The following is an 18,353-nucleotide window of genomic DNA, read 5'->3' on the forward strand; positions in this document are numbered from 1 at the left end:
CTTTGTGATATTTCTGAAGAAAGAGATGTAAACAGACAAACAGCAAAGCTTTATTATCAGTGAAACTTTCCAGAATATGGATAGACATTAGATTCAATTTCCAGTGACTTAAAGCCTTTCTGTAGGGGCTTGACTAATAAAAGGTACTTTGGTTCTTCGTTTTAAGCTGACGATTCTTTAGACATTTCTGTTGCTGTACTGAATTTCTGAGAAGCTAATATCTGGTTTATCAGGTACAGCAGTGACTAAGTGAGAGCAATTAATACCGATGCTTCTAGTTTTCCCTTGACTTTGCCTCTTGTCTGTGCCATTCCACCAGATTTAAGTAGTCCAGTATGCTTCTAGTCTGAAAATGGCACTGAAACTCTAAAGAGGAAAATCCTTGCCTGCTTTTGAGAGACCTTGAAGTGAAGCTATGTCCAAATGAAGGCTGCAATTCCAGACTCCATTAATATTAAGAACCACTTATCAGATCCTGTAAAGCTTTATTGCTTTCCACCTGGCCTAGATTACTTCAATTCTTGAGCATACAATACCACAGAGGACAGTACCATAACCCCTCTCTGCCTTACAGAGCTGCACTAGGTACTGCAGTAATGCAGGAAGTGCCATACTGCCATCTGCAGTCAGGAATACCGACCAATGTAATAATTCAATTTCCTTAGAGCCAACAGTCATGTTATTTTAATTTTCTCCCTTAACACTGATGAATCTCATATTGTTTACTTTTCAATGCCTTGATCAAACATGACCTTTCAAACTTCTAATCCTTGCATTAAGTTATTTTGCAGTGCTTAGAGCTAGAGTTATCGGAATGGCAAAGTAAGAAAGGAAGGAGAAAGAGAGCACCTTAAAACTTCCATTACCTGTCTGGTGTGTATGGAGCCTGGGGTCTTGAAGCCTCCTTGACAGCTGCATTCGGAAACACTGTAAGGGTCCGAGCTGCTTGATGAGCACTTGGAAAGTGAGTCACAGCCCACCACAAAGGTGTTATCTAGAGGCAGTTCCTGAATGACATGGTGCTTCTTGGGGGGTACAGGAGTCTCAGGTTTAATTTGAAAGGTAGGCTGCGGAGAAGCAGACTTGTAGTGCTTTGCTAAATCTGGGCTATCAGGCTTAAATGTGGTTGGTGTAGTGGCCCAGTTATATTTTCCCATAGTCTGTTCTTCTAGTTCTACAGGAATGTCTAAAGTGCCATTTATGTGCTCGTGGCCAGGATCATCAGGTTTAGATTCTTCAATAGTCACAAAGTTGAGGAGGAGACTTTTTGGAGAGCGCTTCTTCTTCTTCTTCTTCTTCTTTATCTGCCTGTTCTCTTGGTTTGGGGAAACCCATTCACCACTCTGCTTGTTTTTTTGGACAACCTTGTGCCTAGGCGTCTGGCGGCATCGTACTAAAGCAGTTACAAAAATTACCAGAATAACCGTCATAGTGCCTGCAATAATGGCAATGATGATCTTGACATAATCATTGGTTTGTGGGGTTATCTCACCATCCCCAATATTCTGGCCAATTGGAGTTTCCATGTTCCTGCGCACCAGCTCTTGTACGTAGGAACTGTTGGTAACTGTCTCATTCACAAACAAATGCACAAGCGCTATAGTATAAAGAGACTCCGGCTGTCCTAGGTCATTGACTTTTATCACCAGTCTGTGCAAGCCATGATCTGATGTAATTACCTTCTCTTTCAAAGTAATATTGCCTGTTAATTGGTCAATTGTAAACAAGCCCCTTGAGTTCCCACCTATGATGCTATAGCGGAGCTCTGCATTCATTCCTGTGTCATTATCAACTGCAAAGACTCTAGTAACTACAGACCCTGGAGTGGCTGATGTTGGAACCAACTCATACGAATAATTAGATGAAGGAATAACAAAAACAGGCCTGTTGTCATTTACATCAACAACATTGATGGTCACTTTGGCAGTTGAGGAACGCTGCAGTCTTCCTCCATCCACAGCTTTCACCTGGAAAGTATACGACCCCTGCTGTTCCCTATCAAAGGTAATATTAGGTCTTATTACACCAGTAAGTGGATCTATAATGAAATTATCTCTACCATTTAATATAGAGAGAGTGACTGCAGCATTCTCTCCGGAGTCAGCATCTGTAACTGTGATAAGCCCCACTGTGCCATACATGGGTAAGTTTTCTGGCACATAGAAATTATATTCATTATGTGTGAAAGCTGGGCTGTTATCATTCTGGTCCAGGACAGACACTGTCACAGTAGCATTGGTCTGCAAGGGTGGCATCCCGTTATCCTTAGCCAGCACAGTGAAGGAGTACCTGTCTTGCTTTTCTCTGTCCAGCTTTCTCACTGCTGTGAGAATGCCTGTACGGCGGTCAAGGTTGAAAATAGGGGGCGCATCAGAACCCAGGATATAGCTGATCTCAGCATTGCGCCCACTGTCAGCATCCGTAGCACTTATCTTCGTTAGCTGAGTACCAGGAGCATTGTTTTCAGGGATGGAAAGACCTATGATAGGCTGTGTAAAAACTGGGGAATTGTCATTTTCATCTTTAATTTTGATCAGGAGCATGGCAGACTGGTTTAAGGGAGGCTTCCCTGAATCTGAAGCCACTATTTTAATGGCATATTCCCTTGTAGCTTCATAATCCAGAAATGTGGCTGTCTCCAGAAGAAACTGATTATCAAACACTGGCTTTAGCCTAAAAGGGACATCATGATCTGTAAAACAAGTAACTTTTCCGTTCAGATCAGCATCCTTGTCCATTACTGTTATCAACGCAATTTTCGTATTAAGGGGAGCCTTCTCAGACAAAAGTACTGTCCCATTCACTGGATTGATGATGTATCTTGTGTCTATTGATGGGACATTGTCATTAATATCTGTGACATTAACAGTCACTGTTGCTCTTGATGGAGTTGAACTGCCATCACTTGCCAAAACAGTTAGTTTGTGTACAGGAGATTCCTCCCTGTCTAGTCGTTCTCTTATAGTGATGAGGCCAGTGGTGTTATCAATGGCAAAGAGCCTTTTGGCCAAACTGGAAATCTGATTGCTGAAATAGAAATGGATTTGTGCATTTGAGCCCAGGTCTGCATCAGTGGCATGGAGCTGAGACACAGAAGTGCCCACTGGAGCATTTTCTGGAACACTAACTTCAATGTCATTCTCTTTGAAGACTGGGCGATTATCATTCACGTCAGTCACCGTGACTTGCAGGATGGCAGTGCTAGATCTTGGAGGGCTTCCACCATCTTCAACTTTAATTTTCATCACATAGGTATCCTTCTGTTCCCTATCCAGGATCTGTTGGACAATCAGTTGAGGCCACTTATCTCCCTCAGGTGTCTCAATTATATCAAGACCAAATACATTTTGACCCTACAAGACACAGAAAGAACATACTTTAGCATGACAGTATATTTAAATACAGAAACACCTCATTGATGTTCTGAAATTGTCATGGAATATATATTTTTATATATACTGTATACAGGAATACACATTTACACATTTAACTTTATTTTGCAGTATCTAATTTTGCTTTAAGCTTTAAGTCCTTAAGAAGGCTTCAGAGCAAACATGAAGAAATGGATACTTTCGAAAAACAGGGGAGTGGTTTGGAGGGTGTGGTGGTGTGTTTTGTTTTCTTTTTTTAACTGGCTTCTCTACTTCTACAGAAAAGTTATTAAATTCCTAGACAGATGTAATTTGGTTTCTCTACTGTACAAGTGAGCATAGAGAAGAGGAACGAAGCCAAAGTTCAACCGCGTCCAAAGGCAAAACAGTATGCATACACTGGAGGATCTAAGCCAATATTCAATTTCAAGGAAAACAAGATAGATAAAGGGACTGTTTCTCTGTTCATGGAGCAAATCCAGACACGATCTGAAAGCATTAGCATAAAAAACCAACACCACCATTGAAAAGAGGCTTACTACAGACAAAACTAAGTCATAACAGTTTATTAGAAATATATTTTAAAACTCATTAAAGCTATCCCGTTCATCATCATTATATATTTTATATTTCTAGTGAAAAGTACAATCCCAGTGAGAAAAGATCTATTTTCATTTCAAAAAAATATCACAGAACTATGAGATCAATTTGAAAATAATTTTTTTCATCGGGTTTGTTGAATACCTAACACACCTGGAATTGCAAAGAAATGCTACATGTTGTACAAACATAGCTTCTTTTAAAACACTCGCGTTGACAAAGTAGTCTGGTAAAATAAAAATTGGCATCTAGAACCAAATTCCCTCTTCTGCTGTCTCTTCAAACAAGCAGGGATTAAGAATGTCACCATTATCCCCTCTTCTCCCATGTCTCACCCTTCAGAGGAAGGAAAGAAGTAAAGGCAGTTCTCCAGCCATATCTTCCATAAGGACAGAGCTAGAATGCAGATCACTAAAGCTGAATGTACAGAATGACCACAAAAAGAAGGCATCGATAAGGATGCTGACTAATTAGGATTTTCTTTTTATGTGTCATACTTGTAATAATGAACAACCGCTCCCAGCCTGGTTCTTTCTGTTTATTGTGCTTGTCTCTCACCTTTACTCATGCAATTGTATGTGTGCTCTAAACTGATTTGAGACACTTCAGACCAAAGGGGAAGAAAGCATTCCCAGTGTGCAAGGCTCCTTATTTCTCATTATTTGTAAAAGATTTGTACTCACTGTATCTTGCTACCCACCATTAACTGAATGCATTTATATGTCTAATTGTGTGTAAGGCTGTACTCTTTCACTGACTTGCTTACTCAAAGCCAGAGTTTGACCTTATAATCATTTATTTCGTGAAAACAAATTATTCATCCACATTTCAAAAATTACTGTGCCACTTGCACAGTACTTTTGACAACATTAAGTTGCAACTAGGGACAGTCTAAAGTGAAGTGGAACACATTTTGAAACGATAAAACAAATACAGCTTTGGCTTCTTTAGCTGAATGCATATGAAGATATAAGTCTTGCAAATCATTTCTAAATGAAGATATACATTTTGAATCCATTAGGTTAAATTTTAGAATGGCAATTCTATGTTGATCTCTTCATGAAGGCGGAGTGTGAGTTTCCTCTCTGTCTTCAATCTGGCTAGCTGTTATTTGCAATAAATTTGATAATTACTGAGAAACAATGAATTATATATTCTATGCTTTAACATAGATTTCCAGAAAAAAAAAAGTAACAGAAGCTAGGAGAAAAAAAAAAACAAACTCGTCAGCTATCTTTTACTTCTTTATTTGTACACAAGTTGACAGATGGGCACTGATTATTCTGTCATTAGATCCCACAACTACAACAAACACTCCATATAGACTTTGAGTACATGCAGCTATACATATGCATACCCATTTCTGCTTTTCTTTCACTATCAAGTATGAGAAAGATATTTGTCATTATAGCATGTAAGTTTGATATAAAATCTAGAGCTTCTGTTCCCCCATCACTATCAGTTAAATTACTGGAGTAACAGAAAAGAACGCAATGTATTCCTCCAAGTTAATTACTAACACTTGAGTAATTTTCTGTGGAAAAATACTATCTTTTAAAATACATCTTTTTAAACCACAAAAAAAAATTAACACAAAATTGTACTTCCTCCTCATTCAAGGAAGACCGTATTTCACATTGTTTAAGGTATAAGGTTAGGTATGTCATTATGCTGCATTTTAACAAATGCGTTTGCTAAGAACAGACAGTTCTCCCATCCTAAACACTCTAAAAAATGATTAAACATTCAAGAAATATATTTTTAAGATTATAAATATCTAATTCTCTCCCTTATGAGGAAAGACATTGAGAGTTAAAAATCCTGAGAGAAACATGAAGAAAACCCTTCAGGATTGAAGTCTTGATGTGAAAGTAAATGGCTCTATCATCATTAAAACCTCAGTGAAGTGAAAATTTCCATTAGGGTCAGATTGTTATTTGGACTGAACCATACCTTCAGTCACCACATTATATCAGTGATCTGAAGGTTTCGTTCGCACTAGGAAGGGTATGAGTCCATTGGAAAAGCGTAATAGATAATTAATATTTATATAGTACCTTTCACCATTAAAATGACTGTGTGGTAAAAATAATCTGCTACATTATCATCTCCACCACTAGAGAAGGATGCGAGTGAGAAATAAAAACTGTTGACTTTTTTAATCTAAAAAGACAGTTTAAACAATTAAAACTATTTGAGGCAAAACAAGGTTATCCCCATCTCAGAGCCAGGATTATTAGCCTTAAGAGGCTCTGGCCCTGATCACAAGATTCTTTATCAGGGCAATATGTGACTGTTACCTTATTCAATTTTCATAGCATCCTTTTCAGTGGATTCATGCACACAGTAGTTTCTGAAACAACGAAACTGGTATTCTTGTTGAACACTCCCTACCATATATTTACCTGATCATTTGTAATGGATCCAAATGTCCTTTTCGGAGCTGTTTTGGGCTGTCATGTAAATAAAAAATTAGAGAGTTTTTTAAAAATTTTAACATTTAGGTATACCAATAAATACATAATCAATGACAGACACTTAATGTGATAAGCTAGAAGAGCTTCTAGTATTATGGACAGGACTGCATTTAACAAAGTGCACCTAAAGTCTACGCATCACTTGTCTCTAGACATACATATTACAGTACCACCGTATCTCACCACAATGTTTTGTTAAATTCATAGGGTACTGTCTACCTGAACATTGTAATGAATGTTCTTTCAAGCCACAAATTGTAATGTGGGCTTCACTGTCAAGAGGAATGGGAAAAGAGAACAGCTTCTGGTTAATACTTATAACAGTGGTACAGTCTGTTGTGTTCAAAACATCTTATGAACTTATATTTATAGACCAGTAAGTTGATACAATGTAGTAATTTCTCAAAGCAATAGGGAAAAGAAAGAACATTGTGCTAAATAACCATATAAAAACTACTGTTTGTGACACAAATTACTCTGAAATCAAGACAGTCTATTAGTGATTATTTCTTAAAACATTAAAAATTATATAATTGTATAGAATAACTATACATTGTTAACTGAAAAACAAAAGATCAACACTGTCCTCAATCTTAATTCAAAAAGAGTATTTTGAACCTTTAGAGAAAGACACATGAGCAAAAGACAGCTCATTGGTTTTTGTCTACAACTTTGCCCTATACTTGTTATCAACACTTATCTTCCTGCACTGTAAATGACAAACACATTTATAGGATATATGTCTTTAGTTCAACTGAATCTTAGAAGTAAAGGGCTAGATAACATGCATATAATAAAATTTTACTAATGTTCTACAATAACTCGTTTCAATGAATATTGCAACAAACTATAAGTGCATACTTATTTATTACATGTCAATAATTCTCTTAAAATCAGGTATTTTTATTATTTCTGAAAATCTTACTCTGCCTGAAATCTAAAATAAGCACATTTAGAGTGACTAAATTCCAGCAGGCTAAATACAGCAACAGAGGGAAAAGAAAAAAATGTTTAAGAGGGAAAAGAAAACAAAAAGAGGAAGAAATAAATCAGCTTCCCATTAGAAAGTGATTCATTAATTCATTAAATAAATTAATTAATAACAAAGCTGTTGGCTAACGTTAAATCTTCTGTCCAAAGGACCCTAAAATCTTTTCAGAAAGTCGACAGAATAATGCATGTTTGCCAACTGCTAGTTATTTCATTTATAGCAACACAGAAAAGCCTTTGCAGGTCTCCTGCAAAACTACAACATAGGTCCTAGCCACTGTTTCCTTGTCCGTTTTTGTCAAGACATATGGAACTGATTTATAACTGTAGCGTTATGTTAGGAAAGAAAAAAAAAGTATAGTAGCACAATTTCAATTCCTAATGCAAAAAAATGAACAACAGTTATACAGTGGACAGCTTTTTTAATAAAAGCTGAAAATTAAACTTGCGTTTTTCTTTCAAAGGTGATACTTCTGATGTGAAAATGAATTCCCAAAGCCAAGCTAAAGCCTTAAACACAAAATATGCTACATGATAGGCAATAATGGATGCAAGTTCCTACAATAGGTGCATATTAGTATATTCAGATCTATAATACCGTAAGTGTTGTGGATCTAATAAACATCCCTTGTCTGCTATTAATTACACAGTGTGCATTCCACATATTCATGCATTCTAGAAGATTAGATTTTGTTGGACAGCTGTTCTGTTTAAAGACTGCACAGGCACTACCCTCATGACATCACATAGCTTACATCCCAAAGTCACCTGAAATGTGTGTTATTAATACCGAAGGTTACCTTATGAACTGAGTGACAGTACCTCAAAGGAGAAAATAAAATTACAAAGGTAAGATATTTTTATAACGCAAAACTCAGCAGATGCAGAGTTGCTTACATATTTGCAACACTAGCTCTTTGTTAAAACAACTACAGACTTTTAATTTGTAGGCCAAGATTCCTATGAGTTTTGTTCATTTTATGTTTTTTTGTCAGTATCACACACTGTTTCACACGGTTTCCTTTGAAGCAAGCCAAAGCTTAGCTTTGAATAAACTGAACTTAAAGGTTCCATTCCACAGTAGAAGTAGGATTTGGAAGCTTCCAATCATGTATGAACCGAAAGTGTATTTTGTGTTTTCAGAATCCTGATTTGCTCCATCCCTACATCAAAATTAAGGAGATAATTTATTAGCAATTATCATAATTTGCTATTTTTCCACCCCCAATTACGAAAGAGCTTCTATAAATGTAAAGCACTGCCAAAGATTGCCTCTCTGTATACAACCACACACAAAACCTTACTCGTCCTGTGAAGCAGGCAGAAAGCAAAATGCTGTAGATGGGATCAACAGTACGTAAGGATAATAATGAACCATTTCACGCTGCAAAGGAACAATATAAAGTATAATATGGAATGAAGCAGCAAACAATCAATGCATTTAATACTGATTTGCTGAAGAAGAAAAGAAGGCTAGGAGGTATACCGAAACATGAAATTACTTCCTTGGAAATCTGAATTTAATGTTACTACGAAAAAGACTGAAACAGTTCTAACAATTACATTGCTTGAGTCTCCTTAATCCTTTCGGATGATTTGTTCCTATCTGTAAAGGGTTCCTTTCAATCTTGTCATATTCTGAACATTGTCAACTTCATTTCCTAAGATAGACAGATATAAGATAGATAATTTTTTCTAAGATGGAATATTTTTGCATCTTCCTGAATTCTTGGCATCCAATTTTCAGAACGTATTTATCAGATCACGTAATTAGAGACAGTGAATACTACATTTTTAATATATTTACTTTTTTGCTGCTCCAATTTCTCCAGTCTACACTTAAGGCAAGCCTGAAACTCCATACATACAGTGTGCTAATATTATTAATCTACAAGCTTTACAATGGAGAGAACACGAAGGGCTGGAAAGTAGCAATACACACACTTAACGTTTTCAAGACTGCACCAGTTCAAGAGTAACTCTCTTCCCATATTATATCTTCAGTATGTGAAATGTTCTTTCAAACTTTTTTTAATGAAGTTTAACTTCTCTTTTGAATCATGAGTTACAATTAAAAAAAAACACAAAGAAACAAGCCAAACCAACAAACAAAACAAAGACACAAAACTTTTCTTTTTATAAAAATTCACTTCATATGGCTCTACAAACTAGCGTAGGAGTAGTAGTGTATCAACATTACTGTATTAACATGATATAAAATTACCAAGATAATTGCTTACAAAAAAGTGGCAGCAGGAACTCAGGTGTCACTTGACTAGTCTTGCACAATGTGCTGTAGACATACCATGTACTGTAGACATACAATTACGTATTTCAACAAAACATGCAGCTGCATCACAAACTTTAAGGAATTTATCTTCACAATACTCCTGCTATTTAAACAATTGTACCACTATCTAACGATAGAAAATTGAAGTACAGAGACATTTTGTCATTCGTACAAGGTTTGTAGCTTCTCTGAAAGAGGCAGGCACTTCTGAACTACCAATCATGTTTTAAACTAAACTTTATAACTTCAAACTTCAGAAACTAAACTTTAAAATTTTAAACTTTAAACAAAAGTACTTTCATTTATAGACACTCTTCCCAAAAGAACAAAGGTCAACAACTGCAGGTAAGGCAATTAGGGAAGTAACACCTCTTAATCTCCTCCATTATAGTTATTCAAAAATATTCACAGACATATTGAACAGGAAACTACATTTTCCACACACCTGAAGGTGTTCAGATTAAGGTACTAAATGTGTTTGAGCTTTGCTCTGAATTCCCACATTTCCACAGTTAGATAAAGCTCCAGACACCTGATTTCAGTACGTTCTCTTTGGAGTCACACTATAGATATATAATGAAGAAAAAAAATTAGTATTTATATTAGGCAGCAATATATTCAATAAGTGAATTTTGATATTCACATTATGTATGTGTGACAATTACATATTTGCTCAATTTCCTAGTTGAGAACAGCAACAGAACAGAGTATCTCTAAAAAAAGAGAAATAAATGAATAGATATTTTAGAGATGTAATTCTCTAATGTATTACTGTAGTCTTGGAGGTAACAGCTAACAGTTCTGTATTGCTGTGCGGAACAGCTCCTAAATCACAACCTCATTTTGCTTTGACAAGCCAAACAAGGTATCTTAGGATCCCAATCGCACATTTTGGAGCTCTCAGATGAATGCTGACTGGGTACGTTGGTGCAGTGTGGACCTGTAATGCCCTCCTATTCACTATGTGCTCTATAACCAGATCAGTACTTTCAGGCAGAAGGAGATCAAAACTGACAGACACTTGTATACAAGAAAATAGAGACAACTGAGACATTGCTGAAAATTCCTTTACCATGAAGAGCAGACTGTCCAGTATCCTCAGCTTCCAGTAATTTCACTGGGAACTGGGGGTGATGGACACATATGGATTTGGCTCATGACAAATGGTAAAACAAAAAGCAAGAGACAGAAAAGCTTTGTCCTTTGTTAAAAAGGAGTACAAATATTTGCAAACCTAGGTTCATTAAATTCGTGTATTGTTATTATCTCATTCCCTTTTACAAAAACACACCAAAAATTTCAGCTGAAGTGCATGATTTCTTTAAATACATGGCATCTTCATTAAGACAAATCCATATCCTAAACTCTGATGCTGTAGTTTTTTCCAAGAGGTTATTTAGCAAGATTATCTTATTTGATGTGAGGTCTTTTTAAACTGAAGTTCAGCTGTGAGCAGAACCACTATATCTTCCATTTATGTTTACACTTTCAGGAAAAAACGTTGACAAAACCTTCATCTGAATGGCATGAGTATCTCACACACACTCAACCCACTGTCTTCGGGTATCCTAGCATCCAGAAACACAAAGAAAATAAATGAATAAGATAACACGTTCTCTGGACTTATATCACAAGGACATTCTTTCACATGCGGAGACCATACTTTAGTGTGCATGTATTGCTGTTCTATGAATTTTGACATTAAAAAATATACAGCCTTAATGCAGAAAATTCACAACTCATGGGCAAAAATATAATAGAATAAGAAACACTAATATAATAGAGTTCACTCCTTTAATTTTGAGTAGAATTACCCCAGCTTTCACAAACAGACTTTAGGAATTGTAGGCCCATCACAAATACTGCTGAAAAGAACATGATAGTAAGCCTTTCTCAAGACCTCCACTCTTTGTAGGGTTTTGTAAAACTCAAAAGAAGAGGAAGTTTATGTGGGACATTTAACTACTACAGGATCATGTTTGCTTTTGAAAGAAATGAAGCTATGCTTTTCCAAATAATGAAAACTTATCCTTTTTGTATTAATCTGAGAAAATAACAGTGGAACTATCATATTAAACTGTAAAAGCACAAGACATACTACACATTAGAAGATAATAAATAATACTGCAATTCCAGAGTAATAAATCAGAGAGAGTTGCTGAAAAGATGTACAGAGTGACAGTAAGTACGAAAAATAGTTCCAGAAAGACTGAATTCTAAAACTTATTAAATAAAAGTCTTTTCACCACATTGATCAGAGAATAAACCAAAAATGTATTCTCTGGTGCTAGATTTATCAGGAAGACAACTTGTCTACTTATTCCTCCTGTGTTACTGACTGCTATTTATCTGAATCAGTAGAACAAAAGCAAGACAAAAAAGAAAAAAACATTTCTCTACTGCAAGGCAGTAACATCTCTGAAAGTCACTTTTAAAAAGAAATCTCATGCTACCTGTTTGTATTGAAAATTCTAGTATATAAACTGTCATGACCTTCTAGTTAACAAGTTATAGTCCTAAAAACAGCTTCCCTGTGAGTTGTTTGGGATCAAAAAATTTTTAAAAGCATAACTGATATGTACTTTTGTAAGTAGTTATACTCAAGAATATGTTCCTTTCTAAAAACAAAAATAAAATTCCAGTTTTACTCTAATTGCCATTTCTCAGATTTACAAACAGTGATGAAATTGATTTGCACGACAGAAAATAAAGTTAAGAATATTAGAATGGCATGTTTACAGGGGAAAACCAAACACTCATCATTCCATTCCAGCTTTTCTGCTCAGTTTTTTTTTTTACTGTTTATATTCTCTAATAGCAGTTCAGTCTTCAATATACGGTATAAATTTTGGTTAATGAGCAGGAGGTTTTCCTTCAACAGGAAAAAATGTGAAAAACACACAGAAACAAACACAATAAGCCAACATTTAAGCATGAAGAATACCAGCTTCAGAAGGTAAATAGAATATCCATCTCCTGTTGCAAAGATCTAGATTCTCCCACCAGGTAACATGTATCCTCCAATTGTGAGCTACCTATCCTCTGTGGCTGAGACAAGCTCTCCCACAATTCATGGGAAAAACTGCATAGAGTGGTTAATCTTAGTAGTGAAGTGAATGATGGGGTGGATCTCCACAGGAAAGCTAACAGCAGAATAAACAAAATAGCTGAAGTGTTATTTAGCAATATGACTGACCCACACAAACTGTACTATTCCAGAAAAAAAAAAAATTAAGCAAAGATAGTTAAAGTAATTTCTGCCCAGTAACAACTCGTGTAATCCAAGTCAGAGAAAAAGCAAGCTTTCCCAGGTCTGGATCCATTCAAAGTTCTTTCCTGACGTTAATTCAATCACTGTCCTAAGGCAGATGTTTCCAAATAACAGTACACATGCTATTTGTGGTACAATAACATTTTGCAATACACACGCAGAAACTGGATTTGTGACCTCTTCCTTAGTGGAAAATAATCAACAGCCAACATGATGTCAACATCAAGGTGTCAATGTGGCAAACAAAACCAGAGAACCTTCCCTAGATTCTTCATAACCACTCCACTAAGATAATAACCTCAGGTTAGAGAACCATCACGATGCCCATAGAATTAATCTTGCTTTCAGACACTTGCTAACAAAGACAGCATCTCTCAGCTGCATACAGGTTAGAACTAGGAAAATGGTTGTAAGAAAGCACTCCCTAGGGATGATAATATATGCTCCAAATAATTCAATGAGAAGTTCAGCATTCATATTCTAAAAGTGGGATGTAAACAACTAAATCTACCAACCCAAACCTATTACATCAACCTAAAATCCAGCAAAAATGTTACCTTACATCCACCAACTGGGAAACTGACTATCATCATGGAAAAGGAAACACACCTCAAACAAACTTAAACACTCCTTAAACAATTTTTAACTTAGATACAAGGACTTAGCGTATACCTTGATTTTTACTTACTTAATTTCTATTTCTTTATTTTAAAGGGTTTAATGTTAATGTATTGTCAGCATTCTTGCACATTATGGTATAAAGCTATGAACAAGAATTCAATTTCTTTCATTTATGTAGCAGTGTGTTAAATGAACAGTTGAATTTGAATTCAAAATTTTTGTTAGGCACATTACTATTTTTAAAATGTGCCTAGGACATTCTACCAACTACTACATCTGTCATTAGACATCAAATTCACAGATACTGAAATACGGCAAAGTACTCTTCAATAAAGGATTGAGTCAATTTGTTCATAGAAATCTGCAGCATTGCTCACTACAGAAAAATTCTTTTCAGTTGTTACATGAATCCACAATTTAGAGCACCATCTCAAAATCCTGAAGTGACACAATAAGATTAGTTGCTACATTTGTTATGCATTCTACCTACAGAGTCAAAACTCTTCCACCCTCAATTAACTTTACTGTTACTATAAGAAGCAGCCTACTGTGGATATATCTGGAAGAACCCATTGTTAAAATGTAAAATTAAATGAAATCTGTTTTGAAATTCAGCATTATGTCTTGTAACAAAACGGCAAAGCCTAGACTAGATTAGTGGAAGTGAGTACGACAGCTGAAATGACAGAGCTTCCAAGAGGGCTAAGCATTGTTAAAGTTTTTCCTTATTATGCTCTTAGGGACAATCTGATTAGTTCCAACAGCTGCCCAGCAGGAAAAGCCAACCAATCATTCCACCGTAATATGCATATTAACGTAAGTCTTTAGTTTTCAGTGATTTCAGAGCCAGGTAGCACACAACACTATAGCATGAGCTTGTATCTTTTGATTTACAGTGATACTGAGTATTTCAAACGCAAACCACGTCAGAAATTTCCAATCATCACAATGTAAGTTACCGCCTTAAAACCTTTTCCGATGGATAAACTTGTTCCACCCACTAGTATACAAAGAAAAAAAAAAAAAGAGGAGAAAAAAAAAATCCAGTGCACATAAATTAGTCAGGTCTTTGTTAGAGGCAATGAGTAACAAAAAGCAATTTTCTTTGTTACTTTGCTCATGAAACTCAGTAGCCTGTAGCACATGCTACGCTGTGACAAATAATGTAGTTGCACTTCAATCCAATATTCAAAATAGTTTCAGAAAGACTTCACTCTTTATAAGAACCCTTCTAATATTATCTGAACATTACAATGGCAGTGAGACTGGTGGTTTTACCATTTCTTCTAGCCCCATGAATGTTAGATATGATTTCTACACACACATACAACCCCAATATGCACATTACTTACTGTGAAAGGTTTCAAGCCTGGGAGAGATATTTTCAACCGAATGGAACACTGAATTATACGCTCACACATCAAATAATTTTCAAGTTACTATCAAAGCCAATCTTTAATATGGAAGCATCTAAAACCCCCGGATTTTAATTCCACAACAGTAAATTCACTTCTTAAAGAGCCTTGACTATTCTTCCAGGTCCTTAGCATACGAAAAATTAGGAGAAAACCTTATCCTTGAGTAGTACAAAGTTTTCTGCCATTGCATACTAGAATAAAATGTGCTTATATCTCTTGGCCTTTACTTCTCGTCATAGCTCAAGCATATATACATTTCCAATACGGACCAAATTAATTTTATTTCTATTTAATCCAACAATATGTGCATGCTTATTTGTGAAAAATGCCTTTGCACAGTTTCTGATCGCCTCCATGAGCCTATGAAAAACTACATACCTTTTTAAGTAAAATAATAAAGTTTAATTCCTTCATCGTTGAATGTCGAACACATTTCAAGGACAGGGCTGTTTTCATAGTTTAAGAATGTCATCAGTGGACTGATGCAAACAAAAAATAAGCGCTCGTCGCATGATACAGTTTCTAAGTCTTTGCCTATATTCCCAAAGCTCAAAATTTTACAATTCACACATTTTTACAAATTAGGTTCAAAACCCAACTGGAGAAACTGCACTTACAAAAAAATACAGATAAGAATATCAGAACCGCCACTTCTGGACAAGAAATCTGTGAGCCTTGTCCAGGCTCACAGCTCAGGCATAGCTTGGAAAAATATGCTTGTGTTGTTCTTAGAGCCTCTCCTAAGTGTTAGAGACAGGATACAAGATCAGATAAAACTCATTTTCATCCAGTAAGGGCATTCTCAGGTCAAGTCATTATCATTCACCTCACTTAACTGTATGGAAACTGAGGCACAGAAAGCAGAAGTGACTCATTCACAACTACTCTGCAGGCTAGCAACAAAACCACAATGAGCCAAGTCTCACAGTTCAGTGATCCTCAAAGATCACATCACCAGAGTACAGAATAGATGCGTTACAGAAAACAACACAAAAGCACAAATACTACTGGTTTAGATACAATTACAAAATAAGAATAGGATTTCAAGTCAATTGTACCTTTTTTAAAAACTGCTTAGGCAGTTTGAAAGAAAGACACCACTATTTCTCATACAGCACTGCTCTAGATAACAAAAAAAAAAAATAATTATCAGATTGCTCATTTATTCTCTCCAAAAGTTAGTAGAAAGAATGATAAGAAAACCGATCTTTTATAGAAGTCATAAACATTGTAAATAACCACCCTGCCACCCATATACCACACTACTAGAAGACCAACCAATGGAACGGTTTGTGTCCTTTCTATTTTTTTTATTCAGACTCTTTGAACAATTCTGTATGGGGTTTTTTTTCCCTTCATTATGATTGAAATGCACACACTTTTTTGTGCCTTCTAGGACCCCACCCTCACTAGCAACCTTGAAAGCAAAAGTCACCACAGAAACAAAATAGATTCTGTTGCTGTCCATTGCTGCCATTGAGCTGGCAGAGATAACTATTTGGGACTTTAAAATAAGAAACAAGAAAGACTGAAAAGACAAAAGTCCAGATAAGATTCGTATGTGAAGCTGTACAGCAGAAGTCATAAAGTCTTAAGATAGCGCACTTCAAAATCTGAATACTAAAAAAATAAAAACATCAGAAGCAGACATTAACACACACACTAACAATTTTTTCCTTTTAACTTTGTCAAAGGTCCAGTTAGGTATTCAACATAATTGCCAAGAGCTCTGGATGATGCTGGCAGTTCAAGGTTTAAATTATTCAACTTACAATTTTTTTGTGACTAAGAGAGAAGTACTGGACTACTTCATAAGTTAAAAACCATAAAATTAGTGTAAAATCTTACAGAGAACTAGGTGATCTCTAAACTTCAAGTAACTGATTCACATTCTGGTATTTTACAAGCATATCAAGTATCTCAGATATTCATCTTGGATGAATATTTCATTTATTTGAAACAATAAAAGGTGTGCAACACTGATGGAAAGCAGGAAAGTTCTATGGTCTATTTGTAAGACTGGCTTTCAAACTATAGTACTCACACCTTGTGTTGGCTTTCCATACAAAAGTCAATTCACCAATGGAAAATACTAATATATAACTGCCAGAACACTATTATTGAGGTTACATGGGAAACAGGACAGGGAACAAACCAGAAGCTACTATTTTGTTTATACCTCTAAGTGTGCTACAACACACAGGTTTGAAAAGTCCCTAATGGAAGTGAGGATGAAAATTTGCTCTTCATTTTAACCCCAGCATTATAAAAGTAATCTCAAAGTGAGAAAACCATATAATATCCCATTCTGAAAAGCACAGAGGAACATCCTGACTCAAAAGGAAAAGGTGTGTGTGGAGGGGAAACTAACCAGAAAATGTCAATTTGCTTGATAATACAAAGAGAAAAAATTACAATTATTTGACTTTGGAACATCAGCAATAACCAAAGCAATAATGCACATCACATTAATAGAGCCAGCAATTATAGCACAATGTGAGAAAAATGCATTTCAATACTGACAGCTGATGACTCAGAATTCATTCCTTTTACCAATGTTTCTTTTCGTTTCTTTAAAATTGTCTGAAATGCTCTTTGCTACACGTCCCAGCTTCAAAAGCTCTACGGGACTTCAGTGTTCAGACCAATTATATTTCTGGGCTAGGGAATATAAATTACTTTGTAATAAACCTTTCTTTCAGGAATAAAAATAACCATACTAATGCAGTCAAGCGCCAGGATCCATGGTTGACACGCGACTTAAATGTAATTTTTGATAGCTAAAAGAATAGAATTTTGGACTTACCTTTTTCTCCTCCCTGTACTTCCTCTTGAAATGAAGGAAAATATTACATAGAGCGTAGCTGGGAGCGAAACCAGCTAGGATTCTTTAAATCTCTATCACTAAGATCCAATATTAGAAAGGTGAAAGTAAAATTAAAATCAAGAACACATTATTATTGTGAAAGCTTCTTTAATGTTTTAATTGTGTGTTTTATGACAACTAAAACCAGGAAAAACTGAAACTACCTCTCCTATTTTCAAAATGTATCTTAAAAATTGGAAATCTTCATCCCTCCCAAAAACAAAGGTCATAGAAAAGTGAGTTAGACAAAAGAAAAATCGGAAAGTTTTGTATTATTATTCACCTTTATGTTTTCTTTCCTGAACATTTTGAAAGTAGTATTTTTTTTTTATTGTCTCATGTGCATGTGAAAAAGAACTATTCATTAATAACTTGAAATTTTTAGTAATAGTAATTGGAATAGTTTTTGGATTTGCATGCAGTCTGCTGGAAACCTAATCCAAAGTTTC

The 18,353-nt window shown here is 35.6% G+C and overlaps 1 protein-coding gene across 6 annotated transcripts in view; it reads right to left on the reverse strand.

Annotated features, from left to right (window-relative positions):
* PCDH11X (protocadherin 11 X-linked) overlaps positions 1–18,353 on the reverse strand; it is a 520,173-nt gene that overhangs the window by 426,846 nt on the left and 74,974 nt on the right. For 5 of the 6 annotated variants that reach the window (XM_074602025.1, XM_074602024.1, XM_074602027.1 and 2 more), the window contains 2 exons: positions 6,377–6,424; positions 867–3,353 (listed from right to left, as the gene is read on the reverse strand). In XM_074602025.1, coding sequence (XP_074458126.1) covers positions 867–3,353; positions 6,377–6,424 — 2,535 coding nt within the window. The remainder of the gene's footprint in view (positions 1–866; positions 3,354–6,376; positions 6,425–18,353) is intronic. The other variant, XM_074602026.1, reaches the window with a different exon arrangement.

Source organism: Larus michahellis, chromosome 9, assembly GCF_964199755.1.
Source record: "Larus michahellis chromosome 9, bLarMic1.1, whole genome shotgun sequence".
NCBI classification, from domain to species: domain Eukaryota; kingdom Metazoa; phylum Chordata; class Aves; order Charadriiformes; family Laridae; genus Larus; species Larus michahellis.